A 20,874-nucleotide genomic window follows, 5' to 3' on the forward strand; every position below is an offset into this window, starting at 1 on the left:
ACTGGCTCATCTCACCCATCCCATGCCCTGTCACAGTAGAGAACAGTGACAAAGGGTGGCAGCAGATTCCAGAGGACTGTGAGTGCGTTGAGATTTGGGAGGAGATGTCTGTTTAGATCTGCACTAAGGTCACGTCTTTTTTTTTTTTTTCTTTTTTTTTTCTTTTCCTCTCTTCCTGGAGAAAGGAAGTGCAAGTCCCTGTAAGCAGGTGTTGCCCTCGTTATTTGGCATCTGGCTGTCACAGGCTCCCTCTTTTGCTAACCCAGGTGGGCATGAGAAGATGATGGAGAGCAAAGTGATTCAGGAGATTTCAGCAGCAGTCAGGCAAGAACTTCGTGGAGTCTGACATGTCTCCTTGATGGCACATAGCTGATACTTGAGCTCAAGGGTGGATGACCCTCTTAGATGAGTCTGGCAACTTGGGTATGCTGCACACCAGCAGGACAGCAGCACCCTTCTGTTCCTTCCCTCACTGAAGTGTGTGCGTGCTCCCACTGTGGACATTTCCTGCTCACAGGTCCCGTATGCAGAAAAGGGAAAGTGGTCATCAGTCAGCCTGTGCCTGGATTGGGTATGTTTGGGGTTTTTTTCTGCACGGTCCTACTTCTGGAGAACTGAGAGCATCAGTAAGTGTCATTCCCTGAGGCTGGCATTTCAGAGGAACAGGAGATTGAGAGTAAGAGAAACAGTTGCCAGATGGTTCATTCGGGTACCTCATGGGTAGAGGCACGAGGTAGGAAGCCAACATTTCCGCATGCTGGCCGAGCAGGGGGGTCAGTGGTGGCAGAAAGGCCTGCTGGTTTTCCTTCCACCACTCCTTGGGTCAAATGAATGACGATGTGCTGTGTGTCAGCACAAGAGAGCAAAAGCTGAGGGAAGGCCACGCTGCTGTGTGCCACAGTGAAACGTGGCATGGTGCCCCAGGAGAAGCAGACAGAGGAAAAGCTGGCTGGAAATCACTTGGCAGATGCTACATCGCTATGTGGAACTGTGATTTAGTTTTAGAGCCCACTTCATGCTATGATTTTCCCGAGCAATGGCTGGCTGGCAGAAGGAGGTGGGTGGTGTGTGATCTCCCTGCTCTGGATGTGTCAGAGCTAAATAAATTACTGTTGCTATACGTACGTTGTGTTTAGACCATAAAAGCTGCTCTCGGGAGGGCTTTGGTGGTGTGGGGTACCAGCCTAGAGTGTGTGGGAGGGAGGAGAATAAGCAAAGAGGCTGGAGGTCCCTGTTGGTGCAGTAGGGTTGTCCATGTGAGCCTTCACCGATCTGACCTGTCCCTGGGGAGGCTCTGGCTTGGGTTGGGGCAACCAAAGCGTCCTGGGGCTTTCTACACCCTGATGCCAGCCTTCATCTGAGCAAAAGGCAGACACGAAAGGCTGATGCAGTGACCCATGTGCTGGAGGAAAGTGTCTGGCTGAGGCAGCGTGGTCAGACCTCCTGTCGTGGGACAGGTCCCGGAGCAGGAGCAGCCTCTCGTGGCTTGGGCTGCCCCCAGGGCCAGGGCTTCCGCCTGACGCAGCTGGGGGTCTCAGGACCCCGGCTGCAAAGCAGCTGCACAGTGGGTCACCATGCTGCAAGTGGTACAAACCCATGGAAAAACTCCTTGAGGAGCTGGGTGTTGCGGTTTTGGAGTCACAGCATCGGCAGACGTGATGTCACCCAGCACAGATTCTGCAGCCACAAGCATAACCCAGCAAAATTTTTTTTCAAACAAGTAGGAACGAGTGCAAGGCTTTTAGGGCAGATCAGTGGTTTAAATCCTCTATTCACTGCGGTTTGGGTCTGCCCCAGGGAGCACTAAAAGTGCTCCAAATGTCATGTCAAGCCGCAGTTCAAGAGTTTGTCTGAGCACCTTGAAACCTTCATCTATAAGCGACACTGCCTAGTTCTGCAGACACGTCACTGGGGGTGCTCATGGCTGCAAGCCAGCTCAGCAAAATGTTTCATAAAAGTGAAGTTTCCAAATGCTTTTCTTCATCCCTGCCGCCTCCTCCTCCGTTTGGATCTATCAATGATGCTTTTGAAAATAAGTAATGGAGATACTAAGTACAAGCTAGAACCATACTTTATTTTGGGTTTATGCGTGTGTTCTTTTCAGGGCAGTAACAAATTAATTCTCATGTTAACAGTTGTTTCCATAAACCCTCTGTCTTAGAATTGTGTGCAGTGGTGAACTGCAACTGAAGCGAATTAAATCTGTGATTTAATAAGTTTCTACTTATCTGAGGAAGCCTGAGATAGAATTTTTGTAGCTAGAGAGTAGTCCTACCAGCAGACCCTGTTGCTGGCGAGAATGCTGTGTGGTTTGCTTGACACCTACAAGTGTTGGGTTCCCCGGGTTACAGTGGTATGTGACAAAATGTCTTCTAGGATAAATGTCTCAATGGATCCGGTGATGGCATCCTGGGCTGGTGTGTCACCAGCATAAGGCTCCTCTGATGGTTGGGTTTGCCCCTGTGCAGGAGCAGTAGAGGTTTGGGCGTTTAGTCCTGCAGACGATGGTCCCCAGTCCCACCTGTGGCTTCAGGAGGGTCAATTTTGTCATACAACCTGTAGCTCTTGAGGCATTTTATGGCAGCACATCTGTTGCAGTTGACAAACCTTTGGCTGCCCTGACAGACTCACGTTTGATGAGTTTGACACAGGTACTTACACAATCATCAGGTTTTTGGTCTGCTGTTGTAAAAACCTGCTTGCATGCTGATCTGACCAGATTCCCAGTGTCGGCCCTCCTCGTACATTTTCCAACAGCCTGAAATGCTCAGACGGTTGGTAATGGGGCCTCCCACCAGCAGCTGGAGATTGGAAACAGGCACATCTCGGTGACATCATCCCCCGCACGGAGATGGGGCTGGAGCCCGTCTCCCCACGTCCCAGCAGGCGGCCGCCGTCCGCTCCTGCCCAGCCAGCCCCGTGCGCTCGCCCTGTGCCCTCAACCCTGCCTGGGAGCCATGCTGCAGCCGCTGCCCGGCCCTCCGTTGTTCTCGGGAGGTGACCATCGCCTGTGTCAACACACTCGTATGGGAAGCCATCACTCCTGTGTGGCCGCTCTTCCCTGTGGGATTAGCCAAAACGCTCCCCGGGTGATGGCTGGGCTCGGACTCTTCTTGCGCCCCCTGTCCTGAAGCAGCCCCGGTCCTGCACCCTGCTGCGCGCTCCGAAGCCGCAGTCCAAAAACGTTTGGACGTGTTTGCTTCTCCGTAAGCGCTTTGCTGCCCACCAGGAGGCATCCCGCAAAGAAAAGGTTGAGGAGCAGGAGCAAAAAAGCGTAGGGGAGGGACAGAGAGCTGAACCTGGCCTTCCTTCCCCTCCGAGCCTCCCTGGCAGCTGGAAAACAGTGTGGGGAGCAAAGACACAAGGCACAAAGGTCTGCACTGCCCCATTCCTTGAAATAGCTCCTCGGGGCTCTTGCCGCTCCCAAAAAAAGCCGCGCTGTATTCCACAGCTGGTGGGGCTGCGGCTGGGTGCAAGCACAGCTGGCCAGATGTTGCAGAGCCAGGTACAGATGTGCCTGTGCAGATGTTGTGGAGCCCAGCGCCTGCTGGAAGGTGGCAGTGTGGGGGTGGCGAGGTCCCCCTGTCCCTGGGGAGGGCAGCCTGGCCACCGCTTGTGCTCCTCCTGCCTCGTCCCCTGCCGCAGGCGTGCAGGGGGTTGGGAGCGGGGCTGCCCCCCAAAGCCCCGTGCTGCCCGAGGAGGTGGCTGCGTGGCATCCACCACGTTTCTAGAATTCCTGCCCTCGCTGCCACGTGAAGAGACCACGTCAGGGCCCGGCGAGGTGCAGGCTGGCAGGGTGTCCTCCGCAGATGCGCTGGCTGATGGATGTCTGGCAGTATGTTCCTTTGCAAACACCTGCGTAATTAAATCCATGCGTGATCGCCCGGTCTGGGCGGTCACACGGAGGAGGAGGGCGTGCAGCCGCGCCAGCTGCCCTCCAGCAGCTCCGTGCAGCCTGCGCCTCACTGGCACCCCCGGCCACCCCCATGGACTGGTGGCTTGCAGGGGACATGCTCCCCCGTGCTGCGAGCAGGTGACAGCCTGGTGTTGCCCCAGCGCCCTCCGGGTCCTGTTTCTTGCCTCTAATTAGTTTATTAGGAGAGCGAATGTCTCCAACCAGCTGTTGGAGAGACGGCGCGCTCTGTGTCGAGGTAAACAGCTTACTGTAAAGCTGTGGGGAGAAGAAACATGTTCTTGGTGATTCATCAGGATGTGCCTATAAAAGTGGCCAGGAACATTCTTGGACGCTAAAATGAGACAACCCCTATCATTACACTGCTGGGGATGGGCCCTGCCATGGTGTTGGTGGTGTCCTGCTTTCTGCTGGCTTGCTCATTTTCAGTCAATCCCACAGTCCCATCTGAGCTGGGAGGCTGCTAAATTCTCCATGGAGGGCTTTCATCGTCCCTTCCCACAGCCTCACACCCGGAGACTTGGAAAACCCAACACCCTCTCCAGCCTCCTCTCCAAGAACCAGCCACCAACAAAGCAGGTTCGATGTCTGGTTTGTGACTAGTGGCTCACTGGGGTTTTGATCTGCAAAATAAATGGTTGGGCTCAGGGGATTTCCCAAGTGCTGACCCGAACTCAACCAAACGCTGTTGCTCCAGAGGAAGTGACATTCCCACCCGTCCCCCTGCCCTCTGCGGGAGCAGATTTTCCGTGGTGTAACAAAAGGGGAGCTTTTCCTGGATTTCTTTGTCATGCAGTTCAGATCTTTCTAGACTTCCTTTGGGTGCATTTCTACATGGAGGCCCAGGGTACTTGCACAGAATGACAGTGACGATTGTGGTGGGGATTCAAACCCACTTCTCACTATTAACTCCACAGAGAGATTAGAGCCTGAATGGGATCACAAGACTCACACGGCCAAACTGGTTTGGGAACACAAAAGGTGAGATGCAGGGAGTTGCCATTCGACTCAGCTCCGTCTCCTTGGCAGACACTTATTGATCCCTGTCTATGCAGAGATAGCTTGGGGAGAGCTGTGGCAATGGCTCAGCCAGGGGTGGTCTCAACACTGCGTTACAATAAGAACCCAAACCAGAACCGAAACCCGAATGCACCACCTTAACAAACAAAATGCCCCAAGTCACAGTCCCACCACTATTCAGTGACTGTGAGACCAGACATCCCAAAATAAACATTGCTATCTGAGGGTCCATCAAACCACCGGAGATAACCATCCCAGATAGTGCAATCCATTCAAGCACAGTCCTGGAAACAGGATATTTAAGTCCAAAGTTTTGGGCAGAAAAAGTGGGGGAGTCTTCCAAAGATAGAGCTGTCCTGTAGGAGATTCTGCCTGCCCTTGCCCAGGAGGCTGTGCAAGGTGACTTCCCAGGACTGAGTGGCCTTACCTGAGAGAGAGGGTAAGTGATTTAATAACGTATGTATGATGTCTAGCATGCTCTAACATCGTAGTTTGTGCACTCGTTTAAGGTATTCATGTCTAGCATGCTCGTGGTTTGTGTTGTTACTTTTCGGAATCACTTGTTAGGTGGTAATAGTGTATTCTATGAATTGTTTTTGTTCTTTTTCCCTTAAACTGCCATAGTACATTCTTCCATTGTATCCGTAAGAACTTGCAATAGTGGCGTATCGGACCTGTGAGTGAAGTCCAAATAAATTGTTAATTTAAACCTCTCAGTGAAGTCTTTTCCTCTCCGTCATAGAGCCACGTGGGCACCCCATTACATCCCCTGCAACACTCGCTGCCTTGCAGAGCCCTTGCAATTAGATTTATCGACACTAATGCACCGCCCTGTCAGCCGTTATGACCCGGCTGAGGAGAGCAGCGGGGTAGAAAGAGGCTGAAGCAGCCTTATATACATCCATCTATATGTATCCTGCGCAGCTTCCATCTGTACCTAGGCAGTCCTGCCCCTCCTCAGAGACAGATTCGCATAAAAACGCATTTCTGTCTCAACAGGAAGCCTCCATTCCAGAATAGCTCCATTTAAAAAATAATGTTAAGTGTTCTACCAGCAAAAAACACTGTTTGGGTTTACTGTAATTATTTATACAATTTCTACTTATTTATTTTGGTAAGAGCCACCTGCTGGATCCTTAGGGGTTTACAAGCTGCTACAAGACGACGTTCAAAACAGGAACCTACGGGAAACAGCATGTGGCTTATCTCAGCTTTTCCAGCTACTCTGCTAACCCCCCATCCAGTCAGGAATACAAGAATATATTCCCTTAAAAATCCACCCCTAACTAGATATTAAATAACTGACTCTTTCCTGTAACTAACTTTGAAACGGAGGTATAGAACTCGGTTGCTTTTGGGGAATTTTGTGCTCAACAGTCTTTACAGAGCCAAATGGTCGTGGACGGGCATCAACACGTGAAAGCCAGAGAGAAAAAGGAACTTCCCAACGCGTTGGGAGGCAAGAGAAAACATTAGCACCGGCATCATTGGTGTTTTGTTGCACAGAGTGTCAGGACCAGCAGCCAAAGTTGTTATTTTGGCTTCCAGTATCTCAGCAGACCAACGGGACCCAAGGCCTATTGGTGGTGGTTTTCCAGTAGAATAAAAGCAGCAACTTCTTGAAGACGTGAGGTCAGTGCTTACTCTGAAAAGCACAAATCAAAATAATTGGAAGAAAAGTCGCTTGTCAGTTTTGTGGCCACTGGATCTGGGTTGCCCAGAGCCCCAGACGCAGTAAATCAGAGCAGCCAGGCAGCACCTACTGTTGAACCTGCTGGTTCGTTTCCCACCTCCAGGAACTGTTTTTAGTTTACACCACCAGTCATTCCGAGTACTTACGTGTACAACTTTACAAGGAAGCAGGTGGGCAAAATCCGAGTCATGACAAGTCCATTCTGTGCTACTACTAAAGGAAAAAACATGAACTAAATGTTTCTTCTACTGCAGGTTTCCCATTGTCTGCAGGGGGAAAAGATGTGTCAAGTAGAAGAGATAAAATGTGCTAAAGGTCACTCAAGTCCTGGATCTCAGGCAAAGTGTGGTAAGAAATTAAATCTAATCCAACAGTGCAGGTTTGCAGAATTTAACCAACTTATCAGGTCAAAAAGATGCAAAGCCCTTCCTGTCATTCTCCTCTTCACCCTTTTTATTTTACTGTGTTTGAAGGCAGAGATGGAACAGAATCCACCACGGATGGATCCTAAACCCACACCTTGCCTTGCTGCAAGGAGTCTGTAGCCCAGGCTTTCCATGTTTTTGTCCACCCAGAACCGCACCCAGAGAGGCACAAGGTGCACAAGCCCCCCCAGCCTTGGTGAGTCGAGGCGCCAACTTCGAGGGCTTGGGGTACAGATGTAACACCCTCCACAGATCATGCATGTCTGTAATGCCTATTATTTACGAAATGCAACAGTTAACTTTCTGGTATTTTGTGGTGTTCCAGCTTCTTAGGATATTATTTCCATGATCAGTGTTGGTAGGTTACAGAAGAAATTGTCAAAAGTACTATTTTAAGGAGTAATACAGTACATCTGTAGGCAGTTATACAAAAGTACAAATGTTAAGCCACAGTAATGTCCTTGAACACAATACAGGGAACTTTGCTACTCTAAAATAAATCACATTAAGGAAGTGATGTCTTCTGTTCCATTTTTATCCTGTCACCCAGAGATTATGTAAATCATTCTTTACACTCAATAGTCAGGGATAGTAAAAATAATTCACCATGACAGCATCATATTTTTTTTTCACTGAAGAGAGAGAGAGACAGTAAACTAAAAGGAAATTCACCTATACTGAATACTTAAGTTTGAAAAAAAATAAAATACAGTAAATAAGAGTAATTTAGAATGTTATTAAGTATCTTTGTCAGTCCTGTAGTTCAAAGATTTGTAGTTGTTTTTCAAATGTAAAATTTACTGCAATAAATGGATGATCTGCATGAAGATAACAAAAATGAACTGCTGACATAAGCAAGAGGTGAAAAAATGGTCAACAAAAGCATTTTAAACTTAAAATAAACCCAAAAGACTTGAATACTGTTGAATTGGGGAGCAATCACGTTGGTAACATATGAACATACTGTTTTCCACGTGTGCAAAGCGGGACTTCGTCTTCTGACAAACAACAAAACTCGGCTGCGGTCTAAAGCCATAGGAACCACCCGCAGGTCACTGACTCTCGGGTCACACCCCACAGCGGGAAGATTTGTCTCCTGCAGCGTGCTGTGCAGTCCCTGCACCGGGTTCGAGGCCCATCTGGGTCGGTGGACCTCCTGCTTCGAGCAGGCTGTTTGCAACAGAGAGGTGTGAAAGGGCAAGTTCAACTTTTGACTGAAGTGTACAGCCCACCTCGCTGTTTTGCAAAGCCGGACACTGCAGAAAACTCTCCAGAAAGCGCTCTCCCTTTTCACTAAGAGGTTAGACCCATTTTTAGCAGCGGTATCAATACACCACTCCGTGGGACACAGGCAGGCATTTCTTTATGTCAGTTTAGGAGTCCCTCCTGTTGCTGAGAAAAGGCTATTGAGAAGGTAAACAAGCTTCACAAATAATTTCAAATATGAAACTTTTATACCTTCTTACGATTCTTAACAGCGTTAGTAGAAAGTAGCAGGGTAGGAACGGGGGACACGGACACACAGAAACATTTCAGCAGCAGCATTCTTGCGGATGTGTAATAAATTACTAGATACAAAACACTAAGGTAATGAGTAAGTAAATCCTGGCTTCTATCTTAATTTACCAATTCAACACGAGTACTGCAGACAAAAGGGTAAATTGGTATCAGATGAAATTCCAAGGAACGGAGTTATATTAATTAATCAAGATAAAGAGGAGCCTACTGGCTTCACCAGCAAAACGTGTCAGCATTTGCCAGAAGGAAACCACCTGCTGCTATTAAGAAATCAGTCTGAAAATGCCATCCTCTTTCAAGACAACTTTGGTTTTATTTTTAAGTCATTGAAAGTTAACCGGCTAACATACAGCTGGGATTCAGATTTTCCCTTGTGTAATTGCTTAGAACAAGCCAAAGACAAAAAACACAAACAAAAATTCTTGGAGAACACTGTAAAAAGTAACATACTACACGAACACCACTTTAACAAGTGTGCTGGAATCAGTTGCCTACAGGAGATCAAGTCCTCTCTTTGCTTTTTCAGCCTCAGTTTTCGGAGTCAAGGCTAAAAAACGTTTACAAGGGAATAAAAAGGAAGTCTTCGTATTTCTAATTCCACAGTTAAAAAAAAGCCAACAATATTAAGTGTATCAATAAATACAGTATTCATACAAAAAAATACAGTATTCATACATGTCCATAAATATAGTACAGACACCAAAACATACATCTAGAGCTCAGCTTCAGTAATATCCTCATCAGGGCAACAATAGTATTCCACAAAACAGATCTGTCCATCTTCATTCCTAATCATATACTGCAGTGAAAGAAATCCTTGAGCATCTGTTCGAATGGACACTTTACAAGATAATGCCAGTGCCTTTGTAGACGGTTTAAGCAAAGAAATCTTGTACCTGAAGGGGGAAAAAAAGAAGTCATCTGAAAAAAAAATAACACTGTGTAGAGAGGAGCTGAAACATTACTTCCAATTAAAGTGACAGAGTAACTAAAAAGCAATTAGCAACGTGCTAATTTGATCTCTTCCTGGTAACAACATTGGACAGACATTGTTATTGCTTAGCTTTTGGTCGCAGGTTTTTATTAGATCTGAAGTTATTCTCTGCCGGCCCCCCCACCGCCAGCCCCGACCCCAGCCCGGTACTGGTGAAATAAATGTTGCAGCAACACAAAACCGGCCTTTTAAACTTCCCACCAAGAACACACGAGCTGCCAGAGAGCGCACTGATCACAGACTTCCCAACCTGTTTGTCTGGGTCTGGTTACAGTGGAATGCTTCCATCAAATCAGAGTCCCTAGGGTAGTCCAGATGCGCACTTCCTGCATTGCCAAAAGTGGATAACCTGGAAGATAAAAGGCAACATCTCAAAGTACCTGATCACAGCTCTCTAAAAGCTCAGAGTCAGTCATCTTGCATATCTCAATGGCTGTTTCATAAAACATTATTGGCTTTTTTGGCTTTATTTAATTAAAAATGCTAAACTGTCTGCATTAGTATCACATTTACCAGGCTGTCAATATATTTGTTACTACGCTAATTAGATTACATATAGTGATTTGCTATACTCATTACAATTCTTCTTGAAATAAAGCAATATTATAAAATAGCTCCCCCCTCTTCACCCTGAAAACTTCCAGTCCTTACCAATGGAGGCCAAGCATCAACATTTGAGTTGAAAATAATAGTTTCCAGTACCTGAAGTAGGGTTTATCTGGAGACATGGTAATCTGCAGAACTTCGCTGGTCATATCCAGTTCGGCAAATGCTTCTCGTAGCCCTTCCGACTGCAGGATAATTTTATTAACAACTTTTGTACTGCAGAAATCAAAGTCTAACAACTCATCAGGTTCCTGAGTGTTAATTTTGCACACTGTCACTACTCCTCCTTCTTCCAAGAACAGCATCAAGGGGTAACCATAACCACGGTAACACATCCTAAGGGCCGTTGTTGATCCTGAAAAAGAGAAGGAAACACACGTTCTTCTGGGAGCTAGCTTGTGCATCTGTTCCCTTCAGAAAATTCACATTTTCCTGGCATACAGGACACAGATCAATTTGATTTACCATGTTTGGTCCAGCCTCCAATACACTAATGCAGCATGCTCAGTGCAGCCTCCTGGACGCCCTGTAAGTGCTAATGGTTACGCAGCAAAATGAAATGACTCGTACAGAGCGACCAGTTCAAATCCAACTCATGTCACGTACCAAACGGGGAACACCAGCTGTGACAATGACGCTGGATATGCTACAAATAGTTCAGTGGAATTGGAAAATCCTTCACGGTCCCAAGGCGCTCTCTGGCTCACATCGTCTTTCTTTACTACTCTTGTTACTTGTGCAACCTAAACTGAAGTTAATGCAGCTTAGCTTGCATTGCGGTCACATCCTCCTTTTGCTAGGTACTCACAATCCCGATGTTTGGTTTCCCAAAACCAGAGTGCTGTTTACTACAGTTGATTTAGGCCTTTGGGTCAGAGTGACAACAGAAACGGCAGAGGAATGTGGAGTTCAACCCAAAAAAAATGGGTCATGGTTATCACTCTACTTCACACGAGTACATAGTGCATCCTGTAGCACCCACACAGCCATGCTAACTTGTTGTTATTTTTGCTTGAGAAAATATTTTTTGAACAACCATCAAGTAAAAAAACAAATTATAATTGATTTATAGGAAATAAAATTCACAAAGACCTTTTTTTTTTTGTTTAAACAAATGGGTTAATGCAATTCAATATTTGTACACATAATTGTGAAGGCAGCTTCCCACACACCTCTGTCACTGAAAAGACTACAAACAGGATTAATAATACAGCCTACTTGATTTTTGTAATTCACGCACTTGACAAGCAAAATTTAAAGTGCTCTTACAGCACCTGAAGTGCTACCAATCCAGCCAGTTCTTGTGAGACCTTAGGTAAGTATCATTCCTCAGTACCTTATCTGCAAGCTGGAGATGATACTCACAAAACAGGTGTAGCCTGAAGGAGGGAAGGAACAGAAGGTGCCACATAACAGCATTGGAAGCTGGAGCACAGTGAACTGACCGTGCTACCTGGAACCCCTGCAGACTTCTTCAAGCCCAGTAAATCTGCACCAGAACATTTCCTAGTTCATATATTTGCTTGTCAATGTTTCTGAGGTAGCTGGATGTTCCAAGGTTGCACAAGCCACAGAAATATTGGAAAAGAGATCACATTTATCATTGAGTTGATACAAAATTTGTTAGCAAGACAAATTCCAAGCTATGTCTATACTGTCTCCCAGTGTGCCGATTTTCGCTACAGTTGGAAGCAATTACTCAGCCTGAGTCCCTTGCAAGCCCAGTGTGGATCCCCTGCTGCCTTAAGATGTACTGACAGCCTTTGTGCTTTTTCAGCCTAAAGCGACAGCTCTGATAAGAGGTTGCCCCAGCTTGCCCAAGCAGTGGTCTTTTAACCCGGTGCTATGTGCAGCCTGCCCTGCTGGCCACTTAAAAGCATGTGACGGCGTGAAGCACCCCCCCTAGCAGAGGGAACCTTGGCGCTCTCTACATCCACACCGACTACCATGAATGGGCTGCGGAGGAACTATTCCGTCAGCTGTGCCCAGGTCTTCCCCCTAAGTGAAGGGCACTTGGGAACAAATTAGCATTTTTGTGATGTGGATGATCTGGGCCCTGGACTGAAAACAGATCGACGGGAAGGCAGTCACAGCATGTGTCAGTGGTAGGGTACAGCACTGGCCTGAGTCAGAACTCCAGCCTAAACATCACACAACTTGCCAAAGATTCCTGAACAAACTACTTGACAATGTTTTCTTACCAAGATTACAGAAATTATTTGAGATCTTCAGCCCCAAACCAGAGCAAGGGTGCAAGCTGGGGCTGTTCATTGGACCTCATGCCACTAAGGGGTTCTCTCCCAAAAGAAGCAGTTCTTTTGTGCCTTACATAGATCCAGGAAACATTATCTTCACAGGAAGACTCTTCTGTTTCTCAGTTACCCCAACAGCATCACACAGACATATACCTTTATTCCACCTTCCAAACTGAATTGGGCTCTTTTAGCCTCTCCTGCTGCAGCAGTCCCTGACACACTGGCTAGGTCACATCCATCAGCTCCTCTCCTCTCTGCATCGACTGTTGCCACAGCACATACTTGTGTTAGTTTCAGTAAACAGGATGGATCCTGCTTAACTGTGATAGCTGCCGTGCTCAGAAGGACTTAAGGGGAGGAAGTCAGATGTTTTTGCCAAGACTGGAAATCTCCTTGTAGCTATGTACAGGTTTCACTATGTGATTACAAGTGATACACGTACACTGTCAAGGTAAATATGCACCATACCTGGCAAAGAACTGGTACCAAAAATGGTCAAGCAGTCAAGGAGAACAGACAAATTGATCCGGAACGTCACCGATTCCTCCTGAACAGCAAATTCCTGAAAAATTTCTGCCTGTAAGAGAAAGGAAATAGATGAAGAGAGGGGAGTTTCTGCAATTGTTTTACAGTTTACACTTACTTCCTCAAATTCGGTGCTTTCACTTTCAGAGATCAGTGCAATGCAAAGTAATTTCTATGTGTAACAATATCAATTAAAGAAAAAAGGGGTCTCCATCCTCAAAACTAGTTAAATAAAATCAGGTCACAGTTGAAAAAAAGTAGCATGGCATAAACATGAAAACCTAAACACTTATCTTTTATCATTTAAAAACAAGCCACAAATGTTAAAGCCTAAAGCTGCCTTTGGTTCTGGGCCCCACCACTTAAGAAGAATGTGAAGAGACCTGAATGCATCCAGAGGAGGGCAACAAAGGTGGTGAGAGGGCTGGAAGGAATGTCCTGTGAGGAGCTGCTGAGGGCTTTGGCTTGTCTAGTTTGGAGGGAAGGAGGCTGAGGGGAGATCTCATTGCTCTCTACATCTTCCTGAGGAGAGGACATGGAGAGGGAATGCTGAGCTCTTCTCCCTGGGATCCAGTGACAGGACACATGGGAATGTCTCAAAGCTGCACCAGGGAAGGTTTAGACTGGACATTGCGAAGCATTTCTTTACCAAGAGGTAAAGAAACTGGAACAGGCTTCCCAGGGAGCTGGTCAATGCCCCAAGGCTGTCAGTGTTACAGAGGCATTTGAACAATGCTTTAACTTCTGGTCAGTCCTGAAGTGGTCAGGCAGTTGGACTTGATGGTCATTGTAGGTCCCTTCCAACTGGAACTACTCTACACTATTCTTAACAGCTCAACACTCTCAAAGGAACCTCCAGTCACTGTTCCTCTGCTCCTGCCCGCTGCTTAACTTCAACTTGCACATGCTGACCACTTCATAAGCCAGCTTAACCCACTCAAATAGCAGAAAGCTACCAAACAAATACAGAACTAGTGTAAAGAAGGACTGTGCAGCATGGAGCAGGAGAAAGCAAGGGGAGATGCAAGAACAAGCAGACTCAGGCTACTCCCCTTTCACACATAGCTCAGGCTGAAGTTTCACAGACAGCAAATAAACAGACTCTAAAGGACAAAGGAAAGGTAAAGTTCGGTTTGAGTTACTACCATAAAATAGTCCTCACCCCTTCCATCTACATACCCAGTATCATACATGCTTTCAAAAACGGGAACCAGCATGATGCCTGTTCTTAAGAACAAAGCATTTACAAGTTGGATATACATTAAATAAACCAAAAACCACTCACACTCAGAAACTAAGCCATTGTTAAAAGAAAAAATTAAAAGTGCACCTTAAAAAATTAAAATGAAGCAAAGGCAGCAGTCACAGCTGCAAAAGAGGTAGTAGGGAAGCGAGGAAGGCTGCTTTTGATCTTATACTAAATACAAGTTAAGAAGAAATAACTTAGATTGCTATTTAAAGCTGTCTGTTTGGACAGTGCAGTGTAGCTGAGATCCTGTCTATGCACAACCTCGCAAGCACCGTTTCAGGATAAAGTTCATCACTGGCTGAATGAGAGAGCGAAAGAGGCAGACCACCGCTCCAGTCTTCTGACGCAGCACACACTCCTGCCCTGCAGTTGTAAGTGCTTGGCTTACCCAGTTGATACACTGCAGAGGAGTGTCTCTGAATTGTTACTCTCTTCCAGAGTCGACTTAAACCTACTTTTTTGGCTTTGGGATGAAGCATAATAGAAATACTTAAAGACAGACCGTTCATGAGCTTGCTCAAGCATCTAAGAACGGCATGGCTGGAAGGAGCAGTGGGCTGAGCAGATGCCAACACATTAAACAAGGGAGCATGCTCATCACGCCAGCAGGTACGCGTGAACAAACCAGGGGCTGAGCTTGGCCTTTCGGCAGCGCGGATATCTCATAAACAACCACAGCCTCATCACAGCCCTTCCTTCATGCCAGCTCTCCCGGCTACGCCGCCGTTTCACTGCAGTTTCCCCTTCTCCGCAGGTACACTTGCTACACAACTCCTCCACCAGGTGCCTCTCTACAGCGGCACCGGCCTCTTCTGACGGCGGAGGCCGGGGACGGGCTGTGCCGGGGCCCAGGCGGGGAGCGCGGCCCCCACCTGGATGAAGGCGTTGGCCTGGATGCATTTGGCGTCCTCCACCGTCACCCGGAGGCCGTTGGCGGTGGCGAAGCAGGTGGCGTGGTCCTGGAAGTGGACGGCCCTGAGGAGGCTGGAGAGGTGGCGGGCGTTGTCCAGGCTGGCGGACAGCAGGTAGGGCTGCCCGCTGGCGGGCGGCGGGGCGGACAGCGGCATGGCTGCCAGCCCCGGCGCTTCCAGGAAGAGAGCGGAAGTGAAGGGGACAGGAAGTGAAGGCGCCCGGAAGTGCGGTCAGCCGGAAGTGCTGGTGGCTGCGAGCACGGCGTGGTGCGGGCAAGATGGCGGCAACCAAGAGGAAGCCTGACGGCCCGGATGGGCGGCCGAAGAAGCGAGCGAAGAGAGCTCCGAGGGCGGCCAAGCCGGATGCTAAGCCGGGCCCGGAGGGAGCGGGCCAGACGGGAGCGGGCCAGGCGGAGTACAGCATCCCGCCGCCGGTCTCACAGGTACCTCCCAGCCCTGCTGCCCTGGGCGGAGCGGGCCGCGCTGGGCCGGGTGTCCCCGCTCGGCTCCCTGCCCGGGCCGGGCCTTCGCCCGTGGGAAGGGCACTTCGTCTCCCTGCCCCAGCCGGGCCTTCGGGAGGTGTTCCGCCTCCGTGGGCTGGGGTAGGGGGGTGTCTGAGGGGAACCGATCTGCTAAGCGAAGATAGAGAGGCTTATTCGTAATTTTTTTTAGTAATCCCTGCAAAAATACAAGTAACGTGCGATGTTATGTTATTTCTATGGAAATATACGATGAGAGGTATTCTGGTCAGTGTAAATAAATTGTTTTACTTTAATGTCTGAAGTGTTTTAGAGGGTTGGGTAATTCTGTTGTATAGAAAGGATACGTGGAAATTATGCCCTTTCATTTAGGAATCGCCCTGATAAGGCTTCAATGATTGCCTTGTACTTTCCTTAAAAGAAAAACAAAAAGTAGCACGTTCAAGTCTGAGATTTCATCTCTAGGAAAAGCTAAATTGTACGCTGAGGCTGTAGCTCAGCTCATTCTGCAGGGATGAGCTTTTGTAAATAAGTAATTCATATGCCTTGCTTAATACTTGCATGTTTTGTATGAGTGAAAGGCTTTATGTTGGAACATACTGAAGCAGGATGGATGGCAGTTCTTCACGTGAAAACTTCTGCCCCCATGTTCTGTGGGGAAGTTGCACTGTTCTGAAGAGTGATTCTCTGAGGATGGGCAGATGATGTTAATAAGAGATGTTCTTACTGTGTTTTCCTGTAATTACCGTGCAAATGTTTATTGTTAATGTGTTGTAGTAGTTTTAAGGCTAGAAACTTCAGGCTTAACTTTTGTGTCTTTCCTAGGGTAAATGGAAAAACAAGGAGCGAGTGCTTATTTTCTCTTCTCGTGGAATTAATTTCAGGACAAGGCACCTAATGCAAGACTTAAGGACATTGATGCCTCACTCTAAAGCAGGTACGGTTAGGCATCATCCCTAACTCACATTTTCAAAATAGTTTTAAACCAAGAACTTACAACAGTCTGTTCTTTTTAAAAATGTGGTACGTAACTGTTTTGATTAAACTGTTATCTTAAACAAACAAACACCAAACCCCTTTTGAGCCCAAAAATACAGCGACTGTTGTTGTATCTTAATATTTTTCTGGGAAATTATTCCTATGGCCTCAGTCCTGTAAGTGCACAGATACTTTTGTTGCTCTCTTTATTTATTGCATAACATGGCTGAAACAACTTGATAGTTATTCTTAATTTTTCATTTATAATCAGTGACATTTTTCCAAAAGGACCGACTGTTAAAATAACGTCTCGTGTTAAATCAGTTTTCCAGCCTTCTAAACGTCATTCTTGTCTTCCAGATACTAAAATGGACCGTAAAGACCAGTTGTTCGTAATTAATGAGGTAATTTATGTTTTAAGTGGTGCTTCTTTTTTATTTTCTCTGGAAATACAAGATGCTCATGTTGAAACAGGAACTTGACTTTTGATTAATAAAACCAAAATGAAACCTTTAATTAAACATGGACTTTTGTCTTGAAGAAAGAAAACACAATGTGCCTTTCTATACAGGTGAAAGGTGTGCTACAGTTTATACTTGAGGAAAGAAGGGAACACGTATGTAGTGAGGCCAAACAATGTAGTAGGACATTGCTAATTCTTCACGTATAACCTAATGTCACAGCTCCTGCACTAATGTTTATATCCTGGAGAGCTTATCGGATTGCCTGTAGCTTTAGTGAAGTTATTATTCCTGTAATAAATATGTGAGATTTTTCAAAAAAACAAGTGCTTCTACCTAAGTTGGGGGATCAGTGGGTGTAATTTATTAAAACGAGACCTTTTGCTTTTGAACTTAGATATTGGAGAGGGAAACAGAGAATAATGCAAAAAGTTTTTGAAAATGTCTTCAGAATTTTGTAAACAGCTAATTTGATGTGTCTTGTGTAGGCATGTGAAATGAAAAACTGCAATAAGTGCATCTTTTTTGAAGCCAAAAAGAAACAGGACCTCTATATGTGGTAAGGGAACGTTACATTTTCTTACATTTCTATATCTAGCTGTGGATGCTTCTGTTCTACCTAAAGTTTCTTGCTGTAATAGCAAAAATGCATGAAATTGTGTTGCTTAGTTAAATCTGTTTTAATCTCGCACTTGTGTGGGTAGTGCAAGTTTACAATGCATGAACAGCTTTTGTAGACTGTCTACAGAAGCATTGTACAAAATTGTTTAGAAAGCAATTATTTATAAGTATTTTAAAGGAGCTTAATAATGCTATAAAACTGAAATTACTTCCATACCGAAATAACTGGTTGGAGTATACTGTAGAAATCCAGAATACCTGCTGGCTGCCATTAACGGTTTTCTTTTCTCTCCTCCCCACTACCTGTCCTCTGCAGGCTTTCAAATACACCACAGGGACCATCAGCTAAATTCTTAGTGCAGAACGGTAAGTTGGTGGACGTTATTGTGTTTGGACTCTTGCTTTCTTGTCTGTACAGTTTTCTGTAAGTACTAAAATGATCTTTGTAAAAACATCACTGTAGTTCACACACTGGCTGAATTGAAGATGACAGGAAACTGCCTACGGGGCTCACGGCCCCTTTTGTCTTTTGATCCAGTAAGTACGGGTTTATTTTGTTGATTATGCTTTCGTTTTCTTTACATGACTATTGCATTTAGCTTTGTATGTAAAATTACATTTTTTCGTTTGTAGACATTCGACAAGGAGCCACATTATGCCCTGCTAAAAGAATTGTTTATTCAGGTCAGTCTCTAGTTCTGCTGCCTGGCATTTCTTCCTCATTGGAAATGGTTTTTGGCAACATATTTAAAAATCTCAGGGTTTTTTTTAAGTACTAGTTTTACACTTCTGAACTTGAAAAAAATCTTCAAAGAATTAGGGTCATGTCTTCTGGGTTTTGAAATGTAACTTGGGATTGGGATCTTAATAAATTAAAATGAATTTAGAATGAGCCATTTATGTTTGGTCTCTTACAATTACAGGTATTTAGAAATACTGACTTTTTTTTTGCAGATATTTAGTACACCACGGTATCACCCCAAAAGCCAGCCTTTTGTAGATCATGTTTTCACCTTCACCATTACAGATGAGAGGATCTGGTTTCGGAATTACCAGGTTAGTGGTTTCTTTTAGCTCTTCAAGAGGAGCTCTGTGGAGTAATTTTGTATCAAATACATTAATTACAAAAAAACAGGAAGAATGGTTGTTATTATTAGGATATGCCAACACCTAATGCTTGCACAAAGTAATTTCAATGATGGGCCTGGACTGTCGTCGTTTAACCCCAGTCAGCAGATAGGACCATGCAGTCCAGTCGCTCACTCTCTGCCTCTGGTTGGGATTGAGGAGAGAGTCGGAGGACTAAACGGGAGAAAACTTGTGGGTTGAGATAAAAACAGTTTAATGGATAAAGCAAAAGCTGTGCACACAAGCAAAGCAAAACAAGGAATTCATTCACTAGTGCCCATCGTCAGGCAGGTGTTCAGCCATCTCCAGGAAAGCAGGGATCTGTCACATGTGGTGCTTACTTGGGAAGACAAACGCCATCGCCCCCCCTTTCCTTCTTCCTCCCCAGCTTTATATACTGAGCATGACGCCATATGGTATGGGATATCCATTTCGTCAGTTGGGGTCAGCTCTCCCAGGCGTGTTCCCTCCCAGCTTTTTGTGCCCCCCCACCTTGCTCATTGGTGGGGCGGTGCGAGGAGCAGAAAAGGCCATGACTAAAATGACTTACTTTCTCCTCTGTCTTTGGAGAGAGCTGGTTTAAGTTCCATGTACTTCAGCTGACCCTCTGTTAGTTGTGATTCTGTGATGGTTGTCCTGGTAACAGGCAGCAGTAGCCAAAGCCTAATCTTCACCTGTCTTTTAACCATACTTGGTCTAAAGGAGGCATTTACAGATACCTGGTACTCTCTTAAGTGCTTGCTTGAACGCAAAAGAAGTGCTATATGTATAGAGCTGTGTTTGTACAATTCCGGCTTATCAGCTTTAGTGGCATTGGATCTGGGATTTAAATTCGGTTGTGTATCACTGAATGCAGAGTGCCTACGGGGTCATATGCTTTGATTCAGTCTATGAGAGATTAATCTTTTTATTGCAGATAATAGAAGAAGATGCATCTCTAGTAGAAATTGGGCCTCGTTTTGTCCTCAACCTCATAAAAATCTTCCAAGGTAGCTTTGGAGGAGCAACTCTGTATGAAAATCCCCATTACCAGTCCCCAAATATGGTAAGGAGCTTTATCTTCTCTTTGATTTAGCAACTAATTTTGAAGACTGGTCTCGCAAGCTGTCTGTCCAGGAGAACATGCATTCCTTTCCCTGGAACCTTTTGTAGAAAAGAGTGCCCTAACTCATTACAACTGAGGAACAAAGTAAATGTGTGAAAAATTGAATGAAGGCGATATTAATGTAACTGAAATGATGCCATTATGCTGAGGATTTTGGCAGTTAAGCAGAGAAATTACCACTTGTTTCTTTAGTACCTGATTTCTTCCATCTTGCTTATTTGAAACCTGATGTAATTGAAATTCTTATTTTTTATAGCATCGGCGGCTATTAAGGTTGTCAGTGGCGGCTAAGTTTAGAGAGAAACAGCAAGTGAAGGAAGTCCAAAAGATTAAGAAAAAAGGCAGTAAGGTGCTTATTGGAGAAGATCCCACTGAAGTGGTCTTTGAAACTCCAGCTGAAGAAAAGACAGTGGAAATACAGCTCGTGAAACCGGAGTCAAAGCCAATTGTTAAAGATAAAAAGAAGCCACGCAAAATTCAGAGGAAGAAGCAAAAAAAACTTTTCAGAAGTTGAAGCATCAGCATCAATGTTAAAAGTGAAGAAACTAGGCAGACCCTAAAGTCATGTCAGTCTGGTATAGGTATACCTAGCTATATTTCGTAGGTGTATTGATATCATATTGTAAATACTTGTTTTTACAGGCAAAACTAACCGGACTTCATTTTTATGTAAACAAAATACCCATTTCTTTATTACAATTGAGTTTGCACTCTCTTATTGTCTTCCTCTCTTTGGTTTGTGTAGTTTAATAACACAGAAACATGAAGTATCTTGAGTTGGAAGGGACCCACATGTCTCACAGGACCACCTGAAACTAAACCACATCACTAAGAGCACTGAACTCTGACAGGCTTGGGGCTGTGACCGCTTCCCTGGGGAGTCTCTTCCAGGGATGACCACGCTCTCAGTGAAGAACCTCCTAATGTCATAGAATCATAGAATCATAGAATTGTTGAGGTTGGAAGGGACCTTTAAGATCATCGAGTCCAACC

General features: G+C 45.6%; 2 protein-coding genes across 2 annotated transcripts; one reads left to right on the forward strand and one right to left on the reverse strand.

Annotated features, from left to right (window-relative positions):
* Positions 1-8,859: 8,859 nt before the first annotated feature.
* Positions 8,860-15,388, reverse strand: RAD1 (RAD1 checkpoint DNA exonuclease). The gene is made up of 5 exons (XM_074570192.1): positions 15,071-15,388; positions 12,893-13,001; positions 10,266-10,524; positions 9,814-9,912; positions 8,860-9,465 (listed from the first exon to the last, which is right to left on the reverse strand). Exons 1-5 carry the CDS (start codon positions 15,263-15,265, stop codon positions 9,282-9,284), a joined length of 846 nt encoding a protein of 281 aa, XP_074426293.1. The 5' UTR covers positions 15,266-15,388; the 3' UTR covers positions 8,860-9,281.
* BRIX1 (biogenesis of ribosomes BRX1) lies at positions 15,314-20,596 on the forward strand. The gene is made up of 10 exons (XM_074570191.1): positions 15,314-15,552; positions 16,414-16,525; positions 16,927-16,970; positions 17,516-17,586; positions 17,965-18,014; positions 18,112-18,185; positions 18,282-18,332; positions 18,603-18,704; positions 19,693-19,821; positions 20,138-20,596. The coding sequence occupies exons 1-10, from the start codon at positions 15,388-15,390 to the stop codon at positions 20,393-20,395; spliced, it is 1,056 nt and encodes a 351-aa protein (XP_074426292.1). The 5' UTR covers positions 15,314-15,387; the 3' UTR covers positions 20,396-20,596.
* The last annotated feature ends 278 nt before the right edge of the window (positions 20,597-20,874 follow it).

Source organism: Larus michahellis, chromosome Z (genome assembly GCF_964199755.1).
Source record: "Larus michahellis chromosome Z, bLarMic1.1, whole genome shotgun sequence".
In the NCBI taxonomy this organism is placed as follows: Eukaryota; Metazoa; Chordata; class Aves; order Charadriiformes; family Laridae; genus Larus; species Larus michahellis.

Coding starts and splice junctions, on each gene's coding strand:
- RAD1 (XM_074570192.1), bottom strand. CDS start 15,265: ATGCCGCTGTCCGCCCCGCCGCCCGCCAGCGGGCAGCCCTACCTGCTG. Junction 9,913..10,265: donor CCAGATAAACCCTACTTCAG/GTACTGGAAACT, acceptor TTTATCTTCCAG/GTTATCCACTTTTGGCAATG. Junction 9,466..9,813: donor AACCAGACCCAGACAAACAG/GTTGGGAAGTCT, acceptor TTCCCCCTTCAG/GTACAAGATTTCTTTGCTTA.
- BRIX1 (XM_074570191.1), top strand. CDS start 15,388: ATGGCGGCAACCAAGAGGAAGCCTGACGGCCCGGATGGGCGGCCGAAG. Junction 16,971..17,515: donor AGTTGTTCGTAATTAATGAG/GTAATTTATGTT, acceptor TGTCTTGTGTAG/GCATGTGAAATGAAAAACTG. Junction 18,186..18,281: donor CCCTTTTGTCTTTTGATCCA/GTAAGTACGGGT, acceptor TTTCGTTTGTAG/ACATTCGACAAGGAGCCACA.